The sequence below is a fragment of the Chamaea fasciata genome, unplaced genomic scaffold, assembly GCF_029207755.1.
Source record: "Chamaea fasciata isolate MVZ Bird 193981 ecotype frontalis unplaced genomic scaffold, bChaFas1.0.hap1 SCAF_5, whole genome shotgun sequence".
Classification (NCBI taxonomy): Eukaryota; Metazoa; Chordata; class Aves; order Passeriformes; family Sylviidae; genus Chamaea; species Chamaea fasciata.
The window spans coordinates 66,904,226-66,928,690 of NW_027094090.1; the positions used below are offsets into that span (position 1 = coordinate 66,904,226).

At 50.4% G+C, this 24,465-nt stretch overlaps 2 protein-coding genes across 2 annotated transcripts in view; one reads left to right on the plus strand and one right to left on the minus strand.

The window, feature by feature from the left end:
• Positions 1-24,465, minus strand: part of CACNA2D4 (calcium voltage-gated channel auxiliary subunit alpha2delta 4) — a 118,233-nt gene that overhangs the window by 36,545 nt on the left and 57,223 nt on the right. The window lies entirely within an intron of this gene.
• On the plus strand, positions 952-12,998 carry LRTM2 (leucine rich repeats and transmembrane domains 2). The gene is made up of 4 exons (XM_066184281.1): positions 952-1,074; positions 2,533-2,694; positions 6,522-7,112; positions 8,674-12,998. Exons 2-4 carry the CDS (start codon positions 2,628-2,630, stop codon positions 9,126-9,128), a joined length of 1,113 nt encoding a protein of 370 aa, XP_066040378.1. The 5' UTR covers positions 952-1,074; positions 2,533-2,627; the 3' UTR covers positions 9,129-12,998.

The following is a 24,465-nucleotide window of genomic DNA, read 5'->3' on the forward strand; positions in this document are numbered from 1 at the left end:
CGGCTCGGTGCGCACATTAGTAAATGCAAGCTAGGCTGGTGACTCTGTGCATTTGTACATGAAGGTAGCTGCTTTTGAGTCTTGGAAACACGTGTATGAGTGCACACAGGGTGGCTGCTATCTATGGAGTGGGGAGTGCGGCATATATGTGACACGCTTTAAAATAATCTCGGGTTTATCAAGGCCCCTCCATCTCAGTGCATGTTGCAGTGCAGGAGACAGCATTAAAGCCTGAACAGGTGTTAATCACTATGCACTGTAATAAATTCTAAACATAGGGAAAAGGCTTATTTATACATGGCTGCTCCTCCCACCCTGCACTCTCTGCTTGAGCCTGAGGGAAAGAGGCGCCTGTGAGGTACCAGAAATGAGTGCAAGAGCTGGACTTGCCCTGCTGCAGCAGAAAGAGCCGGGGGTGGAAACCCTGACCCTGTCCCCATCCTCACACCTGGGGGTGCCAGCCCTGCCCTCAGCCCCCATCGCTGCCTGGGGACACCGTGGGTGAAAGGCACAGAGCACGGTGGGACAGACACCAGTGCAGGGCCTGAGTGTGGGATCCTGGGCTGAGGGGACACTGCAGAGGGAAACTGAGTCACAAAGCACCCAAGGCTTTGGGTTGTTGTTGTTTTTTTTTTTTTTTGTTTTAATTGCTGAGCCCCCCTAATTGGAACCAAGCCAGCTGATACAGATGGGGCGTTACAAAACAGAGCCAAAAGGCAAGAGCACAAGGAACAGAGCTATCTATAACCCTGACAAAGTTAGACGGAGTGAAGGTGGGGAAGAGGGAAAGGCAGAGCATGGCAGGCGCCTGCCCCTGATGCCGAGAGCAAGGACGTGATCGTTTGGCAACGGGATTTGGAGCTGATCGACTGGCGCTATCCAGCAGGCAGATAAGGCTCTGTGGCTGTCAGCTTAACTCTGCCGTTTATTCCAGTGCTGGAGGGAGTTAAATAGAGCACACGGAAAGCCTGCTGCCGGGGAGTGAAAGTCAAGGAGGGAGAGGGAAGGAAGAGGCTGGAATCGGGCAGTGGCCGGGGAGTCGGGTGGAAGTGGCTGCAGGCAGAGCCCCTCCAGGTAAGTGCCTGCAGCTTTTCATCCCCCTTTTGCAGATGGCCGGGCGGGGACAGGAGACTTCAGGGGTGGCATTTAGGATGGAGACGTTTCTACGGGGGAGGCTGAAAAGTCTCCTCGGTCAGGGCGAGCGCAGGCACCAAATGGGGACAGCTATTTGTTGCAGCTTCTCCTTCGGTGGGGACTGCAGGGAAAGGGTTCCAGCTCGGTTTGGGGAGCGGGGGGCTGCAGAGGATGAAGGTTAAATCGCTTTCTGTACCACGAGAGGTATTTGCTGCATTGGCATTTAGGTAAATGATCTAAAGAGCCTCGCAAACGTGCTGGTCTAGGCGCCGAACCCGCTCATAATTTTCATCAAGATGCTGATTTTAATATTTCCTGGTGGTTTACCCTCCCATGTAAAATAAATCAGTCTGGGAGCCTCGGGGAGGGTAGGCACCTGGCACGTGTGTGGGGAGAGTGTCCTGGTGGCAGCGCAGCTCCCAGCTAGAACAGCTGCCGCGGATGTTGTCAGAGCCCCTCGGAGGGGATGGAGAACGGCTTCTTTCAGTGCTCTGGCTGAAATGTGTCCATCGAGCCGCTGCTGTGACTGTGGGTGGCACGTCAGAGAGTGCGCAGGGGGACAGAAAGGGGTTTGTGGTGGTTTCATCTTTTCCTGCCTCCCTGCATCCAAAAGGGAAGCGGGAGGGAAGTTGAAACCTGTTGTCAGTCACTTATTGTCAGGGGAGAGTTTATGGTCTTTGGGTTTCTAATTAGACTGAGGATTTTTTCCTTCAACTAATTAAGATGCGATTCCTCTCTTTTCAACACTCCCACTCAGTCTCCCCCGCCTCAGGTCCTTCCTTCTCCTTCTCCTCCGAGGCTCGCTCGCTCTTCAGCTCCTGCAGTTGCTGCAGTGGGAAATCCCCAGGCTGAAGCTGTGCTGCTCCAGCCACCACATCCATTTTACCTTAAAACAGACAGGAAGCGCCGGTAGGGAATACAGCATGGGGAGGGGATGTGGTGGAGCCGGGGGAGGAGGAAGAGGAGGAGGAGGAGGAGGAGGAGGGGGGACAGAAGCAGCTTGGCGTGCCCAGATCTTAGCGAGCCCGAGCCGTGCTTCAGGCGGAGGATGCACAGGTGGCACCAGCCTGCGTGGAGGTGACAGCAATGAGCCCCAGGGTCACTTTAGCAATTAATTCGTCAGCTTAACCTTGAGCGTGAGGCTAATGTAGCTGCCACAGCAGGTTATTCGGGCACAAACTTCTCTCTGGCACTCGGGTGGATCGGGGTTTGTTTCTGCGCCCTGTGGTTCAAAATGAATTAATGTTGCGCCTTCGACACACTGCACCTCCTGAAATCTCCTCCAAAACAGAACCGATGCCTCCAAGGCAAAGCACTAACTGGGGAGGGGAAAGGACAGCACTGAGCTCAGCCCAGGGAGGTGAGCCTCACCCTCTCTGTTCTGCTTTCCCCCTCCAGGACCTGGCAGGCAGGCTGCAAGGTCATTCCTTCTCCCTCTGGGGCCGTGTGCCAGGCTGGCTGGTGGATGTGAAGACACGCTGGAGAAGACCACGATGCTGCCTGCAAGTGCTGGCCACCGGTGGAGGAGCAGGTTCCTCATGAGGTGGCAGGAGGCTTGTCGTAAGTAATGCCTGCTCAGGTAGCAGCTACACTACCCCTGTTTGTCAAGGGAGTGGGAAGAAAATAGGTCACATCAGGGTTAAGAACAGGGGAGAGGGACAGCTAAGAATGGAGATGTTTGAACTAATTCCTGATTCCTTTAGAGGCCAGGCTAGCTGGGAGGGAGAGTGATATTCTAAAGCTGAAGATGGGCTTAAAGTGGGACAGCGAGTGATGATTGCTTCTGAATTCCAGTGGGCCTGGCAGGTGAGAAACAGCACGACAGACGCCATCGCACAAAGATCCACCCTGAACATCTCTCAAATCAGTACCCTGAGAGCTGCAGACTCCTCTCAGTGCTTGGAGTTTATACACAGGCTGCTGAGCAAGGCTCCCAGCTCCTCACAGCAAAAGTCATAACAGATTTTAGAAGGAAGTGCAGGATGTGAAGGCAGAATTCTCCTACTGGGCACTGCCACATGGAGTGAAAGTCAAGGAGTAAATAAAGAAGCTCTCTTTCAAATTAAATTGTAAACGCTCAGCCTGTGCATATTCCCAGAGGGCTGGGGCAGCTGCTAGGGTGCCCCTGAGTGCAGAGCAGGCATTGCTAGGGCGATGTGGGGCTTCTGGGAATTTATCTGCATCCCAGAGAAGCATCTGGGGACCACAGCAGACTAAAGGGGACACTTGGAGAGTGTCCCTCACCACTGCACGCCCAGACACCAAGCAGGTCTGTGGTTTCCCTTGTTCCAGTCCTCCTGGTCACATTTGGAGCTGCAGCTGTAAGAAGCTGGGGGAATTATTTCCTTCTCCAGAAAACAAACGTCTTTGTAATCCATCCTCACAGACTAGACTGTGTAAATTATTTATAATGAATGCTTCTGAGCCTTGACTTAATCTGATATACCTGGATCAGCTTTCTGCTACCTGCCGGAGTCACCAAACACCCCACAAAGTAACTTGATCTTCCCCAAACACAAAACCACTTCTTGTTCCTCCTTCTGTAGGGCTGGAAGACGGCTTCAAGTTCTGTCTATTGCCTCACTGGCTCTCTTTCCTGTAGAGCTGCATCTTAAGCAACACAACGAATTCCCTGGCCTCAGCTCCCATCCTCACGGATGCACTTCTTGCAGGGGAATGAAAACGAAACCTCTTTTCTGTGCGACTTTAGTGAAATATTTCCAAAAGCACACAGCAATGTATGGGTAACAACAAGACATTTTTGGCATATCCTACACGGCTGCAGAAGCTTGGCACGAATCCATTTCCCGAACATAACCACAGCCAGCTGCCTGAGACTTTGTTGCTGCCAGCCACCGCCAGCACACACACACTGGTGGAAGCCCACAGGCACCCAGGCGGCGCCGCAGGCAGCCAGGCATCCTGAGAGATAAGCCCTGAGCAGAATGCCACCTGGATAGCATTACACACGGGCTGCTCTTGCCTTTCTTGGTGCGCAAAGCAGCTGTTATCTCATCATCACAGCTGCCAATCTATTATTAATACTGGGCTTTTGTTAAGCGTCCAGGAAAAGACGGGGGGTCACTTGAATGACTCATGGCTCTTTCCCTTCCCCACTCTAGCTCCCGTTCTTTCTTTTTAATTCCCTCCCTACAACAACAAGACTGTGACATATTCTGAATTCAATGTCAGCCAGCCAGCCAGTACCTGTACTGCAGTAGTCCACAGGCTGTGATCTACTTTCATGGCAATTTCTGCTGTGGGGCCCAGTCTCTGCATGACAAGAAAGCACAGAGGTGCTCTGGGTAAAGATCTGTCTTGCATTTCACCATGAGGATCCATAATTCTCCTTAAAAGAGCACATTTATTGGCATGGCCTGGGCTGATGTACACCTGACATCTCAACCGTAGGACAGTAAAAAAATTACTGAAGAATTGTGAAAGACAGATGAAATAAGAGAGAACTGGTATATTACCCCTGACCATTTATCCCTCGGTCCTTAATCAAGTCATATAGCTTAGGATTCCAAAGGGATGGTTCTCCTTAGACTAGCAGTCCACAGACCTGCCAGTTCTCTACAAGGATCACTGGGAACACAAAACCTGCCCCGTGCAGGATGACAGGGTTGGAGTATGAAGGCACAACGCTGACAGAGGCAAAGTCCGTAAAGAAATGGGCTACAAAAAAATGGGCTGTGGGTCAGATTAGACTCTAGAGAGTGGCACAAGTGGATCTCCTTTGGCTCCCTCTGTTGTGGCAGTCTTTCCACAATACCTTCAGGATTAAGAAGTAAAACACCTGCTTGTTGGTTCCTCGAAGAAAAGCAGGACAGAAGAACCTGATTGCCAGTTCAGGAAGGCGAGACAATAAATGCATCCCCTTTAGCTACCATTCACCCCTCAAAAGGATCTACCAGCCCAAGTGACTGCATTCTCTGAAGAAAAGTGAGAAAGGGAGAGGACAGGCTTGATGTACAGACAAACCTGCCTCAGTCTGAGTCAAACCCTCAAACTTGTCACCTTAAAAACTGCGAGGGAGCTGAATTTGCTTCCCACATTGAAGAATAGTGGAATTCATTGTGCGATCTCAATTCCACGAAAGGAGCTAAGATGAAGGATGCAAATGTTTTACATAGTCTGCTTAAACATAACTCCCACTCCTCTAATGACGACAAGAGGCACAGTGCTTGCTTTCTTGTCGAAAATGCTTCTTTGTCACAAAAATGAGAGTTTGAAAAGTCACTGGCTCCCAGGGAAAGTTGGTAACTTGTGCCCTGGTGCCACTGGCAGGATCTGGACCCATGTCTGGAATCCAGAGCAGCTCTAAAAAACGCTGATTTGTGGTTTGTCCAACCTTAACTTTGAGATAGTGTAGGAGAAAGGGGGTGTGTGTGTGTGTTAACCCTTTTCCTGACACTGCATTTGTCAATTTCCAATGTACACTTCTTTTCCTCCTTCCTTCGTTGTGGGCAATTTTGGTCAGATGTGGTTTAGACTGATCTTTACATGTCTGCCCAGTTGGTAACCACGATTCAGGGTTTGCCCCGTGATTTGCATAGGACTGTGGTCCAGAACGTGTCCGAATTTCTAAATAAGAACAACTGCTGGATCTGCACCCAGTTACCACCTCTGCATGGGGGTGGTCACTGGCCACTCAGAGATACTTTTGGGACTGTTGCTATGGGATTCAGAAAGTGTTTTGAGAACAATGGCAAGTGTCCAGTGATTTAGGGACTCCTTGTTACTTTTTAGGAGTTGCCTTGGTCATCCCTTTGTAATATAATTCATTAAAAAAGTGGACACAAGGCCCATGTGACACACTGTGAATACGGTAAGCAAACGATGCCCTGATTTAGAAGCTTAGATCCCAGTCTTAGGTATCACAAATATTAGGGTTCAAACTGCAGGAGCACACCTGAAATGTAGGCTATTTTCATTTTTTTCTTAAAAGCTTTTCAATAATGCATCTGTTTCTGAAAAACTGGAACTCCTTAAATATACCTGGTCCCCCCTCTCTCCACCCTGACTGCTCAGAAAGAGCTGTCCTCTGTCAGAGGTGACACTTCCCACCACTCTCTGCTCCATTCTCCTCTGACAGGTACCAGTGCTCCAGTATCTGCCGGCAAAGTCCACTGGGATGCTCTGATATGACTTTGTTGTGAAACTGGAAGGATATTTGCTCGCTTGTCCATAAAAAAAAGCAAAGCAGGCTAAGAGGAAGGTCATGCTGTCAGGATGCAGGCCAGCAGTAATGGAATGGAGCTTGAGGAAACTCATCACACTGCAGGGCAGTGCAGTGGAGGGCCCTGCTGTGAGGGTGGTGGGTGAGGATGGGAAAGCACTGATCTAATCCTCGCCCTCTTCCTTCCCCGCTTTCCACCTTCCAGTGCTTGGCTGCTGGCTCTCCCTGTGTGCTGCCGAGTCCTTCTTTGCTTGTCCTTCCTCCTGCAAGTGTAACAGCGGCAACCTGGAAGTGGACTGCAGTGGCTTGGGCCTCTCTTCCATTCCCTCAGACATCCCCACAAACACCAGGACCTTCCTCTTTCTCAACAACAAACTCAGCATCCTGCCAGGAGCGGTGTTTTCCAACCTCTCCGCCCTACAGAGGCTGGACCTATCCAACAACTTCTTGGACCAGCTCCCTCAGAACATCTTCAGCGACCTGGGGAACCTGACGGAGCTGCAGCTGAGGAACAACAGCATCCGGGCCTTGGACAAGGACCTGCTCCAGCACACGGCCCTGCTGCGCCAGCTGGACCTCTCCATCAACGGCCTGGCCCAGATCCCTTCGGGCATCTTCGACGACCTGCCCGCTCTCCGCTCCCTCTCCCTCAGGTCCAACCGCCTGCAGAGCCTGGACAGGGTCACCTTCGAGCCCCTGACCAGCCTGCAGCAGCTCCAGGTGGGGGACAACCCCTGGGAATGCGACTGCAACCTGCGAGACTTCAAGCACTGGATGGAGTGGTTCTCCTACCGAGGTGGGTGCTCGTGCTGCGGGGGGGACACGGGGAGGAGTGCTGCTCCTCCAGGGAAGGCAAGCAAAGGCAGGCACAGGGAAGAGACAGGGGCAGATCCAACCGGCAGGTCAGGCTGACCTCAAGGACAGCTCTCAGCCAAAAAGCACGAGGACCCTGCTGTCATTAGTGCCACTGCACCTTCATCTGGCAACGCTGCCAGTCTGTGGAGCCCCCAGCAGCCCTAGATCTCCTATTTCCTTGTTTCGTTTCTCATCTGAACTATTACCTGTTTGTTTTTTTGTTTTTTCTTTTTTTAATCTTGAGAGAAGAAAGAATTTTCCTCAAGTAACATTAAAAATTTTAGGATTATGAATTCACCTCGCTCCTTCTGCCTAAAGAGAAAAGTGCTTTTCGCGCTCGGAAATAACCGTCCTATTCTCTTTCTTAAGCTGAGAGAATTAGAAGTCAGATTTGGCTCTAAAGCATCAGGTTTGCTGCCAAAAAAACCACCAAAAAACCCCACAAAACCTTAGGAAACGGTGACACTTAGGAAAAACACTGCAACTCATATTGGAGAACCCAACCTACAGCTCAAATTAACAAGGCAGGCCCCAAGTCAGACTGGCTGTAAAACCATCATTTCAAACCCAGCATTTTGACAAGTTTGCATTTCCAGATTTTCCTTGAAACACAGAAGACTAGGAAGGTACATGTCACCTATCAGGAATGCTGATGGGCTGACATGCTTTCACAGGAGCTGCAACTCAAAGAGAGATGGCACATTTTACAGGAGTGAGGACTGAAGGCCTGACCTTCTGTTTCTGGAACCAGTGAGTAGGAAAGGGTCTCAAATCATGCGGATAGCAACAGTCAGCTGTCACATCCCTGCTGATCACAGCCCTGCTGCAAGGAGATTATCCCTGCCTATGGCTACACTGCAGTCTGAAATATGCATTTGTGTGAGCAGAATCAAACAAGCATACGAGTGCCACTTTCCACTTTTTGGGGTTTTTTTTTGATTTTTTTTTTTTTTCTCTTGACTAGCGTATCACAAAATCAGTGGAAAGCAGGCAGACATAATTCTGCTTTCTTCCCTCCCCTTCCAAGGAGGCTGCCCAAACTCACTCAAGCATTTGTTTCAACAGCTGTCATTATTTTCACAGAGATGGATTAGTTGTCAGAAGATGGGATGTGTATCTGTTGTTTTGGGGTTTTTTGGTTTTTTTTTTTTTTTTTTTTTTTTTTTTTGAGAAGGTACAGCCTGGTCCTATCTTTTTGCTTTAATTTCTCCCTTTCGAAAGTGGTTCTCTTGAGACTTATATAACTCATTAAACGGTACGAGGCTGACTTAAATGGTTTTAGAGGGCTTCCATGTGTTGGCCCATGCAGATAGCATGCACCAGCAGCTCTAGTGTCAAACCCAGCCTAGGCAGAGCATATTGGCCAGAGAATGTGGTTGAAGCTTCTGCGGGGAAAATCCTTCAGCAGGTGTGAGTGGACTCACCCCAGCTGAGGTTCTGAGGCTGCTGTCTCTGTCTGGGCACGGAGCTGTGACTGACTCCTGTTACCTCTGTTGGAACAGGTGGGAAAATCGACCAGCTGGCCTGCACCTTGCCCAAGGAGCTGAAAGGAAAGGACATGCGGATGGTGCCCATGGAGATGTTCAACTACTGCTCCCAGCTGGACGACGAGAACAGCTCTACAGTGCTGGACAATACCGGCCCGCCTTGCACTAAAGGAAGCCCTGCTCCTTCCAAATCCAAGTCAGGCCCAGAAACAGAAGTGGAGCCCAGTGTGGGATGCCCTCAGAAACAGCGGTACAGGCCCGTGAGCGTGCGCCGGGCCATTGGCACTGTGATCATTGCAGGGGTGGTTTGTGGCATCGTTTGCATCATGATGGTGGTGGCAGCTGCCTATGGTTGCATCTATGCCTCCCTCATGGCCAAGTACCACCGGGAGCTGAAGAAGAGGCAGCCACTCATGGGTGACACAGAAGGCGAACACGAAGAGCAAAAACAAATCTCTTCCGTGGCGTGAAACTGTTCTAGGAAGGAGGGGACAGCGATGAGAAAAGGTACCTGAGAGCAGTCAAGCATGGGGTCCTCCCAAAATACATCTTCCCAGACAGACTGTGCTATTGCTCCACTCACCCAAGTAGTACAACATGCTTCTGGGGGCTCAGGGCACCTGGCTCGATTTCTTTTCCTCTGCCCCAGGCCCGTTTCGTGCCCTTTCACCCTTGGGCCCTCCCAGACAAATAAAGTAGAGTCAGACCTCGAGTGCTTGCTGTGCCTCATGCCCCTTGCACAGAGCTTCCCTCACATGCCTGCTGCAAAGGCAGCTGGCACCTTCTGGGAACCCGTGTCATCCTCTCAGCTTCGGTCCCGAGTCGTCCTGTATCCTGTCAGGAGTTCTCTGCAAACAGAGAGCAGCTGTGGGAAACCTCGTGTGGGGAGCAGGACGCCACAAGTGTCCTTGCCTCACCGTTAGGTCACTGCTGTGGTGTGACACTAAGTTGCTGCCTACCCTACAGATCAGTGCTGCCAAGATTACATCAGAAGGGAGGCGAGGTCCCTGCGGTAGGGCAACAGCCGGTGGGAGATTTCCCTTCGCACTCTTAGAGGTGGAAGGATACCTGTATCACCCTAACACGCTGCCAGGGAGCAGCACAGCGTCCCTCCTTTTGCTCCTGGCCAAGCCCAAACCTCTGAGCTGACACACGTGTGGTCTGCTGCAGGTGCACAGGCGCAGAGCCATCCTCCTGCACACGCACACACACACACACACACTGACTCACTCTGATCCCAACATGCACACACAGAGCCAGTCCCAGTTCCAGGCAGCCAGGCACCCCACCTGCACATGCAGAGCTGTCACTCATGCCCATGCTGACCTGCCCTCTGCATGCAGCCATGGACACATCCAGCCACTTCACCTTGCCCTGATCATAGTAGTGCGTATCACCTTCTGCTTCAGACAGAAAACATGCACACGCCGCTGAGGAGTAACAAAAACATCTCAGCCATAGTGCAGAGCCAGTGGGAACTGGCAGGAGAGGACGGAGAGAGGCAAAGTTATTGAGATTACGGCACCGGTCTGTGGAAATGAGTACACAGCATGAAAGAAAGAAAAAAAAAAAAAGGTGTAGGTGTGTTCTTATCTATTTTATGTCTTCTCTAATAAATGGAGAGGGTAAGGATATGAAGCCTCCATTTAGAATTGTTTAAATGGCAGATCAGAAGTGGGTCATCAGGAAAGACTAGAGGAGGAGGCGGCTTACCAGGAGCGTAAGCCGTGCTGGGAAGTGTGAGCCTAGGGAAAGGTGTCAGGGGAAGAGTCACACAGCCCAGGAGCTGCCATGGCTGGCACGGGGGCCAGCACGCTGCGTGGAACAGGGCGATGCAGCTGGGGTGACCGAAACGAGTGGGCAGAGTTCTGGAGGGTCTTGAGGTGAAGGCTGGAACCTGGAGCACGGCGTGGCACATGTGGGAGAGCCCAGGAAGGGTCTGGCATGGGAGGCGCTCCCTGCACCATCACTGGGGTGCCCAGTGACACCCCAGTGTGCCCACACACACAGCTGGGCGCACTGCCACTGTCACGTAGGGTGACGTCCCCCAGCCAGATTTTAAAACCCTCAGACTGCAGTGCCTCCTATTAGTCTTAGCTCATTCTGACCTGACAGGGGAAAAAAAAAAAAAAGTGAGAGGGGGGGAAAAAAAAATATGAAAGGAACTCAACATAAGGACTCATTTTGTATCACTGGAAGTGGGATAAAATGCTGTCTCCAGGGGAGAGCGCACATTGCCATGGTAACCTGCTCTAACCCGTCACAGTGGGTATTCCTGGGCGAGGAAGATGACACCGGAGGTCGTGCATCCACGGTGCCTGTGGATGGTGTGATCCCTGCCATCAGGAACCTGGCAGCCAGCCCGGCTTTGCAGGGTGTTCGGCTTGCAACCTGTGCTCAGAGCGCTGCCTGCTCTGCAGGTGGACCCTGCCGGGGCACAGCACCTCTTCCACCTGCTCCATCTGAATCCCAGTGCTGCCGGACATCTCAGAGCCCTCCTGTGACTGGATCCCTGTGGAAGCAAAGCAGGCCGGCACCTCGCTCCTTCTGGCCCCACGCAGGTGGTTCTGCTGAGCACGACATCATTAATCACAGCCTGGAGCGGCAAAATCCCTCCTGCTCTAGCCAGGGTCACCAGAGCCAAGGAGACAGGATGCTCTGCACTGTTCTAGCATGACTTCCCTTCAACACGGGGATGCACGGGGCAGAGGAGGATGTTCTTCAGGGATGCAGAAGACCCGGCTGCCACGGAGGAAGGACTGGGAGAAGCAGCCAGCCCACCCACCAGTGCGCGCACACGCTTTCCCCCCCAGCTTCCAGTACGTTGTGGGGAAGAGGAAGAGAAGGAGGGGGGCTGGTGAAATGCGAGGAGGAAGGACTCTTCCCCCATGTACTGCACAGCCACTCCAACCATCCCATCTGCTCCGAGCGTAGCCCGCTCTGAAGGGCAGAACTGGTGCACTGCAGACTCCGGATGCGTGTCACTGCTGCTCCACATTCCCCGCAAGCCAGGACCAGGCTCTGCCTGCTGGATCCAAACCCCTCCCCAGCCTCCCTCTCAGGGGAACCTCTCCCTTCACCACACTGGACTCCGCAATCATACTTGAAACGGGACTTGAGTCAGAGCGGTATATTTATAGATCTATATTTTACTTGCATCAAATAATGGTGACATATTGCACAAAACAAATGGGATCTATATATGTGTGTGTGTGTGTGTGTGTGTGTATGTGTGTGTGTGTGTGTGGTAAGAGAGAGACTGTTTTTAAGGGAACAGACTAGAGGTGAAACGAATGGGAAGAAGGTAGGGGACAACGCAGGGGTTGAGGGTGTGAAATCCTCCTTCCCCTGCACCTTCCCTGTGACTTCCTCCTGCCCTGACCAATTTTTCTTTGTTGCTAATAATATTTTCTATATCCTGTGTTGTGGGGCTGGTGATGACCTTGCCCATCCTTTCCTTTCCTTTTTTTTTTTTTTTGTTTTAATTTATACGACAGAAAGTCTGGATTTATCTCAAATTTATCTCAACCCTAGACAAGGGACTGCTATGTTTAGAAACCCACCCAGGAAAGGAGAAGGCAGGAAAGGGGAGAACTGAGTGTTGCTGGGAAACACGAAGGCTGCCTATGAGGAGTCCCGCTGGAAAGCAAATCCTCTGTTTGGCAGGATGAGGACCTGTCCCTTTGCAGGCAGAGCGGAGTGGCAGGGCTCAGTGGGGAGTGCCCTCCTCACGGCACTGTTGGCACACAGGCTCTTTCTGTGTTCCCCAGCGCACCCGGCAGTCGGGCTGAGCTGCTGGCCTGCCCACAGGCCCTGCAGGGACCACGGCACCCTGAGCAGCAGGAAGGGAGCTGGATACAGAACGGGATGCTGGATACAGAACGAGGCCCAGACTGGCTCCTTGTGTGCCCAGCCAGTGGGTTCCTCTGGTGTGTGGGGCCAGCAGCAGCTCCTGGTGTCCCTGCAGGCGTTGCTGGGCATGGGGGGAGTCCCCCTGCATGCATCCTTTGCTGCAGGCAGCTGCTCCAATGCCACATGCAGGTGCCTGCCCTCAGGAAAGGGCTTTCTGGGGCTTGCAGGGCTGGCAGGGCCACCAGGAACACCCCTCCTGCTCCCCCCGCTCCCCTTCCCCACACATCCACCTGTGGGACAGGCAGGCACGTCCCTTGCAGGGGGACAGATGGCACCTGCAATTCCTTTTTCTTTTTTGTTACCGTTTGAGGGAGAGCGACAAGATTTTCTAAAACGATTGAATGGAGGTTTCTTTGGCATGAGACAGAAAATTTTTAAAGGTATATTATATTTCTGGCTTGTTGTTACAGAATAATAATAATAATAATAATAATAAAGAATGTATTTTCCTATGCTCCTTCTTGTTTAAATGAGGTCTCTGATGGTACCATTCACTCTTTCCCTATCCCCTGAAGAAGGGTCACAGCCAGCCAAAGGAGAAAGGCCCTCAGTTCCCAGAGGTAAATGAGATGATAAATGATTCTTGCGTGTACACACTGTTTGAGGCTGAACGTGCACACAATATATCAGTGTAAGTCGGGGTGAGGCTCTAGGACTAAACACACAGGCAGGGAAGGTGAGACCCTAGATCTAGAAACACACACACACACACACACCGTGCTCCAGGGACACAGCCAGACAAGGGTGATTGTGTAACAAGGATAAGATAGTGTGGCAATCAGCTCATTACATAAAAGTAGAAAGGGCCAAATTAATCCCTGGTGCAAGAACGCAGGAGCCAACGGAGTTATATTCAGGTCAAACTTGATTCCAAAAGCTTTTTTTTTTTTTTTTTTTAAATTAGAACATAATGTAACAAATAGGGAGCTATGGGTTCCTACATCTCCAGGTTCCTGACCCTCTTGTGCAAGGTTATTTCGAGGTGGATGGAAATTGCTGTCTAATCCTATTGCACCCCCAAGTACACAAGCTGTTACCCCTAGAGCTAAAAGAGTCTCTCCACCAGCTGTTCCCTGGCTGGGTCTATCACACACAGCTAAGAAGTTTAAATTCCCCACTTGGCCACTTTCAGTGCTAAGCTGAATCCACACAATTCACCACATTCCCTGGCTGTAAGAACCAGCTCATCCTGACTCATATGGAACCACGGAGGATGTTAAACCCCACCAGGAGCAAACCCTTGTGCCACCCTGCTCACCCTGCTGTGCTCAGCCTGATCTGGGAGCAGAACCCAGCTCTTCTTAATCCGCTCACAGCTGAGGCAGCTGCTCCGCTAAAAAGGTGTGTGCTGCAGGAGAATCACCATTATTGTTTAATAGCACGGTGTCTATGACACATAGTTTAATCTAATTTTGCCAGGCAGGTAGGGGAGCGCACACAGATACTACTCAGCAGTTCATATAATACCAGAAACACAGAGCAGAAAAAAAAAAAAAGCAAAGCCAACACATTCATCTGATGACTCTAGGCTTTTTTTTTCAGTTCATGAACTATCTGGGAGTGGGCCGTGGTTGTCTGCAATTTGATTTATGGTGATTTGATTGCTATTTGATATTGACCAATGTGTTTGTCCTGCTTACACACCTACTCACGCACACGTGTAACACCCTATATAATAACCATGTAATTCTGAACATGGAACAGGTGAAATATATAAAATAGGATTCCTCCTCAGTGTCTCGTCCATCAGCAGCCCACTGTGCTGGCTGGAAGAGCGTTTGCTGTCACTGATTGGAAGCACAGGTCAGAGGCTCAGCTTCTATCCTCTGACCAGATAAATCGAGTCCCAGCATGGGAATTCTGAGAGCCAAAAACACTTCCCTCCAAGAATAATGGGCAGTCCAACAAGCATTCCCCAATGAATACAGCGACAGAATGAAACGTGAGCAAATCGACATTTCCTGTGTCATTCTGGGGTGCTCTCCACATCTGTCGCAGCCCTGGAAACCTGGGGACAAGGCAGCACGCTCAGAGCCCTTCTCCCTTTCGAGAATGGGGAAAAAGCCCCCAACAAGGGCCACATCTGTCTTTCCCAGAGTTCTGCCGTGCTGCAGCCAGGCAGAGGCCACGTGCAGGGCACCTGGAGCCGAGGAGAAAGCAAAGCATGATGCTAATAATAACTCTTGGCGTGGAGCTTCTGGGCCAGGACAACAACAACACGCCACTCTTTGCTCGGGGCTCCAGGCAGAGATTTGCCCCTTCACATTTGCCTTTTTCTGACTCCTGACTTGAGAATAAACTTGTTTGTTAGCACAGCTGCAGAGAATCAACGGGAAAAGGGCACTGCAGGAGTGAGGAATGCAGGTATTTCATTTGGGGGAATACACACAGACGATGCCCTGCGATATTCACCCAGCTCCAGGGAAATGCGCAGAGCAACGACAACGCTTTGCATTTCTATAGTGCTTGCCTTTGGCAGCTCTCTGGGAGCTTGCAAACGTTAATGAATTCACAGAGGCAGAGATTCAGAGAATATAAAGGCCAGAAGGGACTTTAGATCATCCAGTCTGACCTTCTGTGTATCGCACGCTACTTGGAAATTGTGTGGAAAAGAACCACAAGCATTATTTGGGGGTGGCAGAAAATGCCTCCCTGTGAAAGGCTGAAAGAGCTCAATCTGTTCAGCTTATGAAACAGAAATTGGAGAAGCTATCCTGTGGAAAGACCAACAGCGAGTGTTTCCATGCAGCTATGTTGAAACTGCCAGAAAGGCATCTACCTTTGACTGGAAAAACACTCAAGAAAGGGGAAAATATTGTTTCCCTTGGTATCTTCTGACCAAACCTATTCTTGCTCATTGTTGGCATTCACGCTTACTAACTCATTTGAATCTGTTTGGGTTTTCAGTCACAGTTTTTGTTATTCTCTCCCCTAGATTTAAAAAAAAAAAATAAACCTTCAGTAACCAGCAGCTGTCTCTGTGGAGGCACTTTATGCTCTAAATCAAATAATCTCTCAGTCGTCTTTTAGGTACAATAGGTAGATCGAGTTCATTAAGTCTTTCACTGACAACATTCTCTCACCTCCGGAACAACACTGGAGCCTATTGTCACGCTGCTTCCAGCTTTTCCTCCTCCTCCTAGGAGTATTCTCCTCATCCACCACTATCTGTGCTCTATATTGCAGACACTCCATGACTTTTTGCCATTTTTCTCTACTCCTTCCCACCAGAGAATGTCTCACAGTACACTCACTAGGCTGTGTGAACGTTGTTCCTGCTTTAAAGATGGAGGCAAATCTAAATGTTAGGACAAAGCCCTAACAGGTAATTTTGAGGGAGGCAGATTGTGGGGAAGTGGTTCTGATCCTACCTTTACAGCAGTAAAAATTCAGTGCATTTTAAACATGAGCCTCCAGATTTATGCAAGTCTTGGCAAGAGAAAATCCAGCCCTTTATTTAAAAGGATGATCCCTTTCCAGCATTTTCCACTTCTTCATCCACTCATAGCCTCATATGGTTATTTTTCACATATTTCTCACTGAACATAAATGTCTTGGATTCCTCAGTTATTCTTTCTCTCTTCCCCTTATTTTTGTCTTCTTGTGACTGATCATCCCCTTTCCAATGAGTGCCTCTGACCAGCTGCTCCTCAGATTCTCCCTGCTCTGGTCAACTCAACTGACACAAAACACACCAGCCCCCACGTCCCCATCTGCTTTTTAAGGGTTTGTCATCCTAAGCAGGGGGTTTTCTACTCACTGTTCTTGACTTTGCAAAACCCAAAGCAATCAAGAGAAACCACCACAATGGCAAAGGCTGAGAGAGGGGGTTAGGTCAGCTTCTGGCCTGCCAGGTGCTGTGCTGGGGCTTTCAGCTGCATTAACAAGCTTATCTCTATTCAGTCACGACTAAAATCATGGAGTGTGTGAAGTGTAGGGTAAGAATGCCCAGCCTTGTGCCCAAGCGGAATGCAAGTTCCCTGAGTGTTTACCTTGCTTCTTGCTGGTTTTTTTCTGTGACATGGTGAGATCAGGGACTTCAGCTGTTCCCTGGTCAAGGGACTACAGGCTAACAGAGTCTCAGCTCTTCGTTATCCAAGGCACTGTCACTTTCTTACACACTTTTCAAGCTCCAGCTTAAATCTGTTGTCTTTATACCTCACATTCTGGGTAAAGCTGCATTACCCTAACAGATAGAAACCCACTTCTAGTTTCGCACCTGAAATATTTTGCTGGCCAGTCCGTACTACACAACCTCCATACAACCATGTGCTTTAGTCTAAATGTGTCCTCCAAGGTGCACTCATGACAGCAATCCTATCCTGCTTTGTCCTTGGTTGCACGTGGCTGAACAAGCTGGGTGCCCCCAGGTCCCTCTCAGTCAGACTTCCCTTTGCTCTCATCATCTGCCCATCCTGTCTGCTCCTGTCTCAGCCTGAATTCCTTTGACCAAAACTGTAACACAGGCCAGAGGAGAGGCCTCACAGGGCTTTGGGTGGCAGCATCAATGTGTTTTCCCACTGGGAACACCTCCCTAGGCGCTAGAACAGCAATTGCTTTGTCCCCAAGTGCATCACACTGTGACTCACCATCATGCCACCACCACCTGATACGGAAGATCCCAGCATTTTGTTTTTTCCCTCTGAGCTTTCTCAGGATATGTTTACCACTAAACCTATCCAGCTGCCTGTCAGCAAGGTTCTCAGGACAGGTCTCAGCAGATGACAATGGTTCCCTGGATTGAATGTGAGCATCAGGGAGCAGTAGAGCTTATACTGATGATCCACACTGAGGATCCTCACTGAGACTCGGCAAAATTGGCTCAACAGTTCCCAGAAGACAAGGACTGCCTCCAGTCCTGCTTGCTGTGCTCTCTGCCAGATCTCTCAGAGCTCCCAGCTTACAGAAGATTTCTATTATTAGTTGTCAAGCATATGACCTTGTCTGTCGTACTACTGAAATTCATTCTGTTTCTGGTGCTCCTGCCAAGGTCAAATAAGGCTTCCTCTACAACATCCTGGTCCTACCCTGTGCTAGCAATGCCTTCCAGTGCTGAATCCTCAGGAGACCCCCTCCCTCTCCACAGTTGTCTGAGTCAGGGTCTCAGGTTAATATTAGCAAAGGCCAATCCCATGGGTGACCATGGGCAGTGTAACAAGTGACACTCTGCTAGACCTTGACAGGTGATCTTGCTGCTGCTGTCGTCCCAGGTTGACTTCTCCCTCCCTGCCCCTCACAACTCCTCCGCCTCACTTGATCCTCTCCAGTCTGACTAATTGTTTCTTACGTGGCACTGAAATCCAGAGGTGAGACCTTTGAAATTTTGCCTTCCAGGAAAACAATCATGTGCAGGAAAGATGTTGGCTCGGCCTGGTGTTATCCAGCACTGATAAACTCACACTGCCTGACTCCCTTTTCCCCCTAACTGCTTGGCAATAATTACACTTTCCTTGAAGATCTCCTCTAAAGTGCTACAAACGTTGCAGAGGTCACGCTTAAAAGTCTGACAAACTTATTTCTCACCCTTCTCTAATCCCAGCTGCTGAATTTTCCCTTTTGCAGGCTGCATGGTGTCACCACTGTGTGCAGAGTTGAAAAAAGCCCTTTGCTGTGTGTGTTTCCACACGGCTCTCCCAGGGCCAGAAGGCACCCAGGCCCAGCACTGAGAGTGCACTGATCAGCTTGAGCTGCTTATTCACGGCACTCAGCTTGTTTCTTTCCCCAGGGATGAGATTTCTGTCCTTATCAATAACATGGGCACTGAGTCTTCTTTGGTTTTCACTCAGACTACAGACTCCTTGATCCCAACTTCGCTCTTATTGACCAGAAGTGGCCCTACTTCTTTTTTTTTCTTTTTTTTTTTTAATTCCCCAAATAGCTGAAGAATATTATGCTGTTTGTTTTAACCTCCTTTGCAAGGTCTAGCTCGGCTTGATATGTAAGCAATCCTCACTTTATCCCTACAATTCTGACCTCTAAGGGAGGGCAGGGCAGGGCTAGGCAGGGCAGCCTTCTTTGCTATCTTGCAGAGCCAGCTTAAGCAGCTGCTTGTCATCACACACAGACGGAGTGCAAGAGAATCAGGATCCTCACAGAAACGTGTGCTTCACGCTGTCCCCAAGAGCTCAACTGCTCCCCCCTGCACAACCCAGACTTTGCACTGCTGCCTGTGAAAGCAGTGCCACGGGTCAGCAGCAGAGCACCCTCCACACACCGGGCGGCAGAGTGGAGAGGTGCCATCTCACCAGAATCGGCTGTGATCCTGTGGCTGGGGTTTCTGTGTCCCAGCGAGAGGAGGAGAAGGAAAAGGTCTTGTGAAGGGAAAGGGATGGCAGTCAGAGTCCCATTACAAAGCCTTATGATAGGGAGATTTGTGCCTTGGGTGATACGTGGGGCAGGAGAAAAAGAATTCAGGATGAGCTTGGTGGCTAAAAGAATGTGTCTTAGGAGGAGGCTGGAGCTGTACTCAGACCTCCTGAGTTTCTCCGCTTCTCACCCTGCAAAACTTGTCTGCTTCTGCCTTGGCTGAATTTAAGCTAAACCAAGACATTTCCTATAACCTCCTCCGCTGTGACATTTACCACCTTCATCCTCTCATCCACAGATTGCTCACGGGATCCTTTTCAGCATCTTCTCAGGTGGCTCTGCTCCTCGGCCGAACTCTAGGTGCTAACAGAGCTCAGGACATCCCTCACACCTGCGCTAAGGCTACAGACAACAGCACTTGGGATAAAGGACATGGGGCGCTGCGGGGATAGGTGTGAGCAGGGCAATGAACTGGCCTTGCACTCACACAGAGGTTTGGGTGGTGTCAGGGCTGTCAGGGCCACTCGCTTGGCAGCCTGTGGGTCTTCACACAGCTTCAAATGGAAGGTCCTGCACCACTCATGACCCTCGCACGTTGCCAGCCCCCCTAAAGTCCCAGTGCTCACTGACAGCCCCTGCGCACTGGGAGAGACCCCATGGCCGCAGGGGTCAACCCTGTACCCACCTGGAAAACACCACAGGCAGCAGGAAGTGCAAACTGCCCTGTGCTTCTCTGAGTGCCTGTGCACGTCCCCAGCGAGATGTGCACACCCCCAGGGAGCGCAGGGATGTCACAGCACACTGCAGAGCAGCCGTTTATGTATGCAGACACACAAATCAACTCACACACCGTTTATCCACGCATCCCCACCCACTCCCTGGGCGGGGATACACAGCCCTGCTGGTGCTGGCTAGGCAGGAGTTAATGGGAGAGAGGCTGGGAAGGAAATTAAAAGGAAAAAAAAAAAAAAAAAAGTTGAAAGCCCAGCACATGATTCTTCTCCTATCACATCTGTGAATCCTGGAGCGCAAGAGTAATTGTCTGCAATGAGTCAGAGCAAAAGGCACAAGGTAATGGTTGCCGTGGCAACCCGTGCGCTGCTCTAATTCGGCTCAGAATTAAAATGATATCAAATAATTCGCCAGCAAAGGCAACGTGGCAAAGGCGCCGGGTGCCAATCCAAAAAAATCCAGCTACATGCAAGTCTCCCCTGAGCCGCTGTCAAGGGCTCTTTTCTGCTTCCAGAGTGACAGCCAGGGCAATCAGAGGAGCTGGGATGGATAACCTCAGGCGAGAAGATTTCTGCCGTGCACGGGCAAGAACGGGGTCCTGGGCTGGAGCTCCAGGCTGAGGACATCCTGGGATATCAGATGCCTCACCAGAGCCCAAATGGGAAAACTCATTGCTCGCAATTTTTTTTAAATTTTTAAAATTTTTTTTGTTGGGGGCCCGCTGAGAAAATTCCCTGAAATGCTGGTGAGGACAGGGCCTGGGCACAGGAATCTTCTCACAGGGTCTGTGCTGAGGGCTGAGGAAGGCAGGGCTCACTCCCTTAGAGCTTCTCCCCTGGGAAGTGGTGCAGTGCACAGAGTCAGGCACTCAGCAGAGACTACAAAGAAATATTTACTCTACAGAATTGGCCATCGTCTTCGGTTTTTTCCCCAGAAAAATTGCCTCACCCCAAGGCAATGTCTGCACACACAGGGGGAGGCATGGTCCCCATGCTGGAGATCTTACAGCCTCTGCAGACAGCACGAACACCACGGGAGAAAAGGGAATTGCTGAGGTCTAGCCAGGGTGAGCAGAATGCCGTGAAAGATGCCTCGCGTGGATATTTTTAGCATTCTTTTGAGGTCAAAAGAGACTTATTTGTCCCTCTTGTGCCCGGTTACTGCCCCACACTTACAGGTGTCCCCCAAGGCTCAGTGTGCGAGCAGAGTGCAATGGGTGGCGGGCAGGCAGACGGGGGGATGGAGAGTGCAAGAGTCACTGGTTTTGGCACGCTGACGTGACATGGGGGCACCGTGACATCGGCCAGCCAAGTGTGCACCCACTGGTAACAGCCTCCAGACAGATGTCCTGAGAGCTGGAGAAGGCACAGCTGCTGGTAGCACTAAAATCAGCAACATTTCTGCCTTCTGAGTGCCCCCAACACTTCCCATGACTCATTTCCAGGGCACGGCCCCTTCAGATGTCTCTGATTTTGTTGGAACAAATGGATGTGTGAGAAGCTGCTCGGGCTTTGGGGACTGCCAGAAGGGGCTGGCGTCAGCCAGAGACCAGATATAGCAGGTGATGGGCTGAAAACGAGGTGTCCTCTTTCTTTTTATCCATCTGCAGGCTGGGGGGACCAGGATTTCCACAAGGACACCCGGTGATGCCTCAGGGACTCTTGGAAGTCTCTGCACTGAGACAACTTTGGCACGACCTTGGGGGGCACGAAAAGAGGGAGAGCATTCCTTCTGAATACTGCAGCACACATCCAAGAGATCAGCCACCCTCATATTTTATAGGGGTATCTTAATGCTGCCTCCTGAACCAGCCGAGTGAAATGATTTTAATTCCCCAGTTTATATGCAGCCATTTCCATGGAAAAGGTGCTTATGCTATTAGAGCTTATTTCCGCCCATTTTAACAGCTCCTCCTGACGCTACTGCCGCTTTCCAGAGAGAAGGGTTTTATGAAATGTTTTATCCATCCAAATAACAAAACTGCAGGAATATGGAATTGTGCGCAGATTAGCTTGAAGGGATGCCACAGCAACAGTCCTGCTGAAAAAGCCACCTGTACCTCCTGCTCCTGCTTGCTGGTGGCAGACAGCAGGTAGCCAAAATTGGAGACCAAGGACGAGACGGAGAGACATCAAGCTGGCCAGGAATTGCTTTTCAAATGAAGAGCTTCCATCAGACCGACAGAGGCTGGATTTTAACCAGAGGTAAAATGGCAAAATTACTCCCCATTTCCTACTTTTCAGACTGACTGATTTCAAAATCCTTTCGAAAAAAAAAAAAAATTAAATCTGCTCCTGCTGTGAGTACAGAGCTTTGCTGAAAATACTGGTCTTGATAACTCAGTGTCCCAAAACTCTGCTTTTAGAACAGTGACAACATTTCTCTTCTCTGCCCCTGGTTTGAGCTTGCCCAGGGCTCTCCCCAAATACATCTGCACGAATTGCTGGTGCCATGGGACAACGATTTCACTGTGGTCCAACAACTGCTGGCAAGAACAGCTACTTCCAATATCAACAGAGGAGAGAAGTGTTGGCTAAAATAAACCCACATCTCCCAAGTGCCCAGCTGGGTTATTTTTCTTGGGCCCCATTGTCTGTTTGCCATTCCCGCCAGGTGACAGCCCTGGCAGGGAACCCAACCCTACCTGTCCCTGCTGGGACTGGCAGCCAGCTGACGGCCCCAGAAGGTCAGGCAAAGAAAGAGACATCATCCACAGCCCAAAGTGACAGCTGAACTCCTGCACAGATTCCAGCGGTTTCACTGAGGCTTTAAATCACTAAAAAGCTTCTGTCAGCAACTCCATGTGATTTCTGCCTCGAAGCCTGAGGAGCAGAAAGCCCCAGGCCAGTGACTCACGGGAGGGAGCAGATGACAGTGCTATCTGGGGCAGGACATGGCTTGGGGAGAATGCCATCACCACCCCTTATTTCCCATTTCCAGCGCAGTTAGCGTGCGTGAAAGGTATTGGACTGACATCCCAGGAGAATTGCTGCCTTCTAATTAATTATAATTAATCATCCAGGCATTACTTAAGGCATGCATAGTGCTTTGAAGTGCCAAAGCACAATACAGCAGGTAGATAACAATCATTCCAAGAAACAGGTATAGTCGAGGCAGGGTTGCCTGTGTGGCTTCCCACCAAGGAGACCACACCGACTCAGCTCACACAGGTGGAGCCCGCCTTAGCTCCACCACATCCTCCAGGAAATCTGTGTGCCCTGAACCCCTTGTGCACCCCTCCCAGGCCCATGGGGGAAGGAGAGGGATGGATGAAAAGGGGTGAGGACAGGGCAGGGCAAAGGACACTTCCTTTCCATCCTGAATTTGGCCACCTGTCCACCTGGAGCGTGGAGTAGCATCTCTAACAGCAAGAGGAGCAGATTGGACGACCCCTCAAACCCATTCTGGGCTAACACGGACTGAAATGAGAAGAAGGAGGCCCTTATGCTTCCCCCTCCAGCCCTTCTCTCAGCCCTCCAGACTGCAACTCTCTAATCCCATCTGACTGCTCCCTCATTCCCTGACAGCAGCCAGGTCTCTGTCATCTCCCTGGACATTTGATTTGACCAGTTTGCCTTACTCTGCCCTGGCTGGGGACTGCCATTCATCTGCCAGAAGAAAAGGGCCCCAATGTCCCCTGTCAGTGGCATTCTCCCCACGGGGGCTCTGGGGGTGCTCCATCCCCACGAGCATGGCTGTAAATCCTGGAGCTTAATTCTTCACTGCATGCATAGCGAACATTTCAAAGTGCTCACAAATGCCCTCAAGCACCATCAAGTCAAACAAGTGACAGTGATGATCAGTGGCAGAGTGACAGGCCAGTTCATACCACTTGTCCTTTTATAGGGGCACTCAAAAAGTCTCTGTTGTTCCCCTTTTACAGAACTGTGGCTCCAATTATTCAGAAACTACAAGTCTACCCTGATATTTGGCTTTCTGGGAACCAGTGCTGGGCACCAAACTTCTGGTGGTTTCATAACTAAACTACCATGGTATCAATCCTAGTAAGGGCCGATGCCCTCAGAATAACAAGAACAACAATGTGCACCCCATTCTGCTCCGATTGCCTCTTGTGTGCCTCCACACTCCCTCCCCCTTCCTTCACCCCTCTCCTGTACCCAGGTTGGTGTGGCAGCTCTGCCCAGCATCATTTCTGCTGCAGCCCCTCACAGTCCCCTAGAATCAGGATCTAACCCTTCAGGATAATTCTATTACTGTGAGGGGAAATGAAGTGAGATCTACATCCTTACTCTCCAAGCTGACATCCTCAAGAAAAAAAAAAAAAAAGAATATTTCAATTGGTAGTGTGACCACTAGCTATTGCCCTTTTAAAAAAATGACCATTAATATGAAAGATTCAGATGATGAATTTTGTCACTGCTGGAAACAAAGCAAATGGTGATATAGGACTTTTGTCCTCCCTGAACCCCCCAAACGTGGTGGAAACTGACACCCAAGGCAGCACATGGAACCTACCTCAGCAAACCCTTGCACTCCAGCTGAAGTCAGTGGAGGCTACAGCTGGGGACATGAAGAGCTCTGCACCCTTTGGGTCATAGTGTTTGTCCCGATGTGATCATTTATCCCACCCACCCCATGGATCAGAGATGGGCCGCTCTCACCGAAGAGTAAAAAAACCAGGAATGAAGAACACCCACCATGTGTGAGAGTAGCAGAAGATGCCTGTGGACAGGTCACCTAATGTACCTGCTAGGGACAGGCACCATGGGTGCTTTAAGGAACAAGAGCAATGGGAAATTCATTTCTGTGCCTCGACCTCCGTGGTTGCCAGTGAGAAAACTGGTTCGGCATCATTTCCAAAGACGACAGATTTTTCACCTTGTTGTGATTGTTTTA

Bases quoted from the DNA above. Each gene is read 5' to 3' on its own strand.
- LRTM2 (XM_066184281.1), top strand. From the start codon at position 2,628: ATGCTGCCTGCAAGTGCTGGCCACCGGTGGAGGAGCAGGTTCCTCATG. The intron at 2,695-6,521 runs GTAAGTAATGCC...TCCACCTTCCAG, and splicing joins GAGGTGGCAGGAGGCTTGTC to TGCTTGGCTGCTGGCTCTCC. The intron at 7,113-8,673 runs GTGGGTGCTCGT...CTGTTGGAACAG, and splicing joins GGAGTGGTTCTCCTACCGAG to GTGGGAAAATCGACCAGCTG.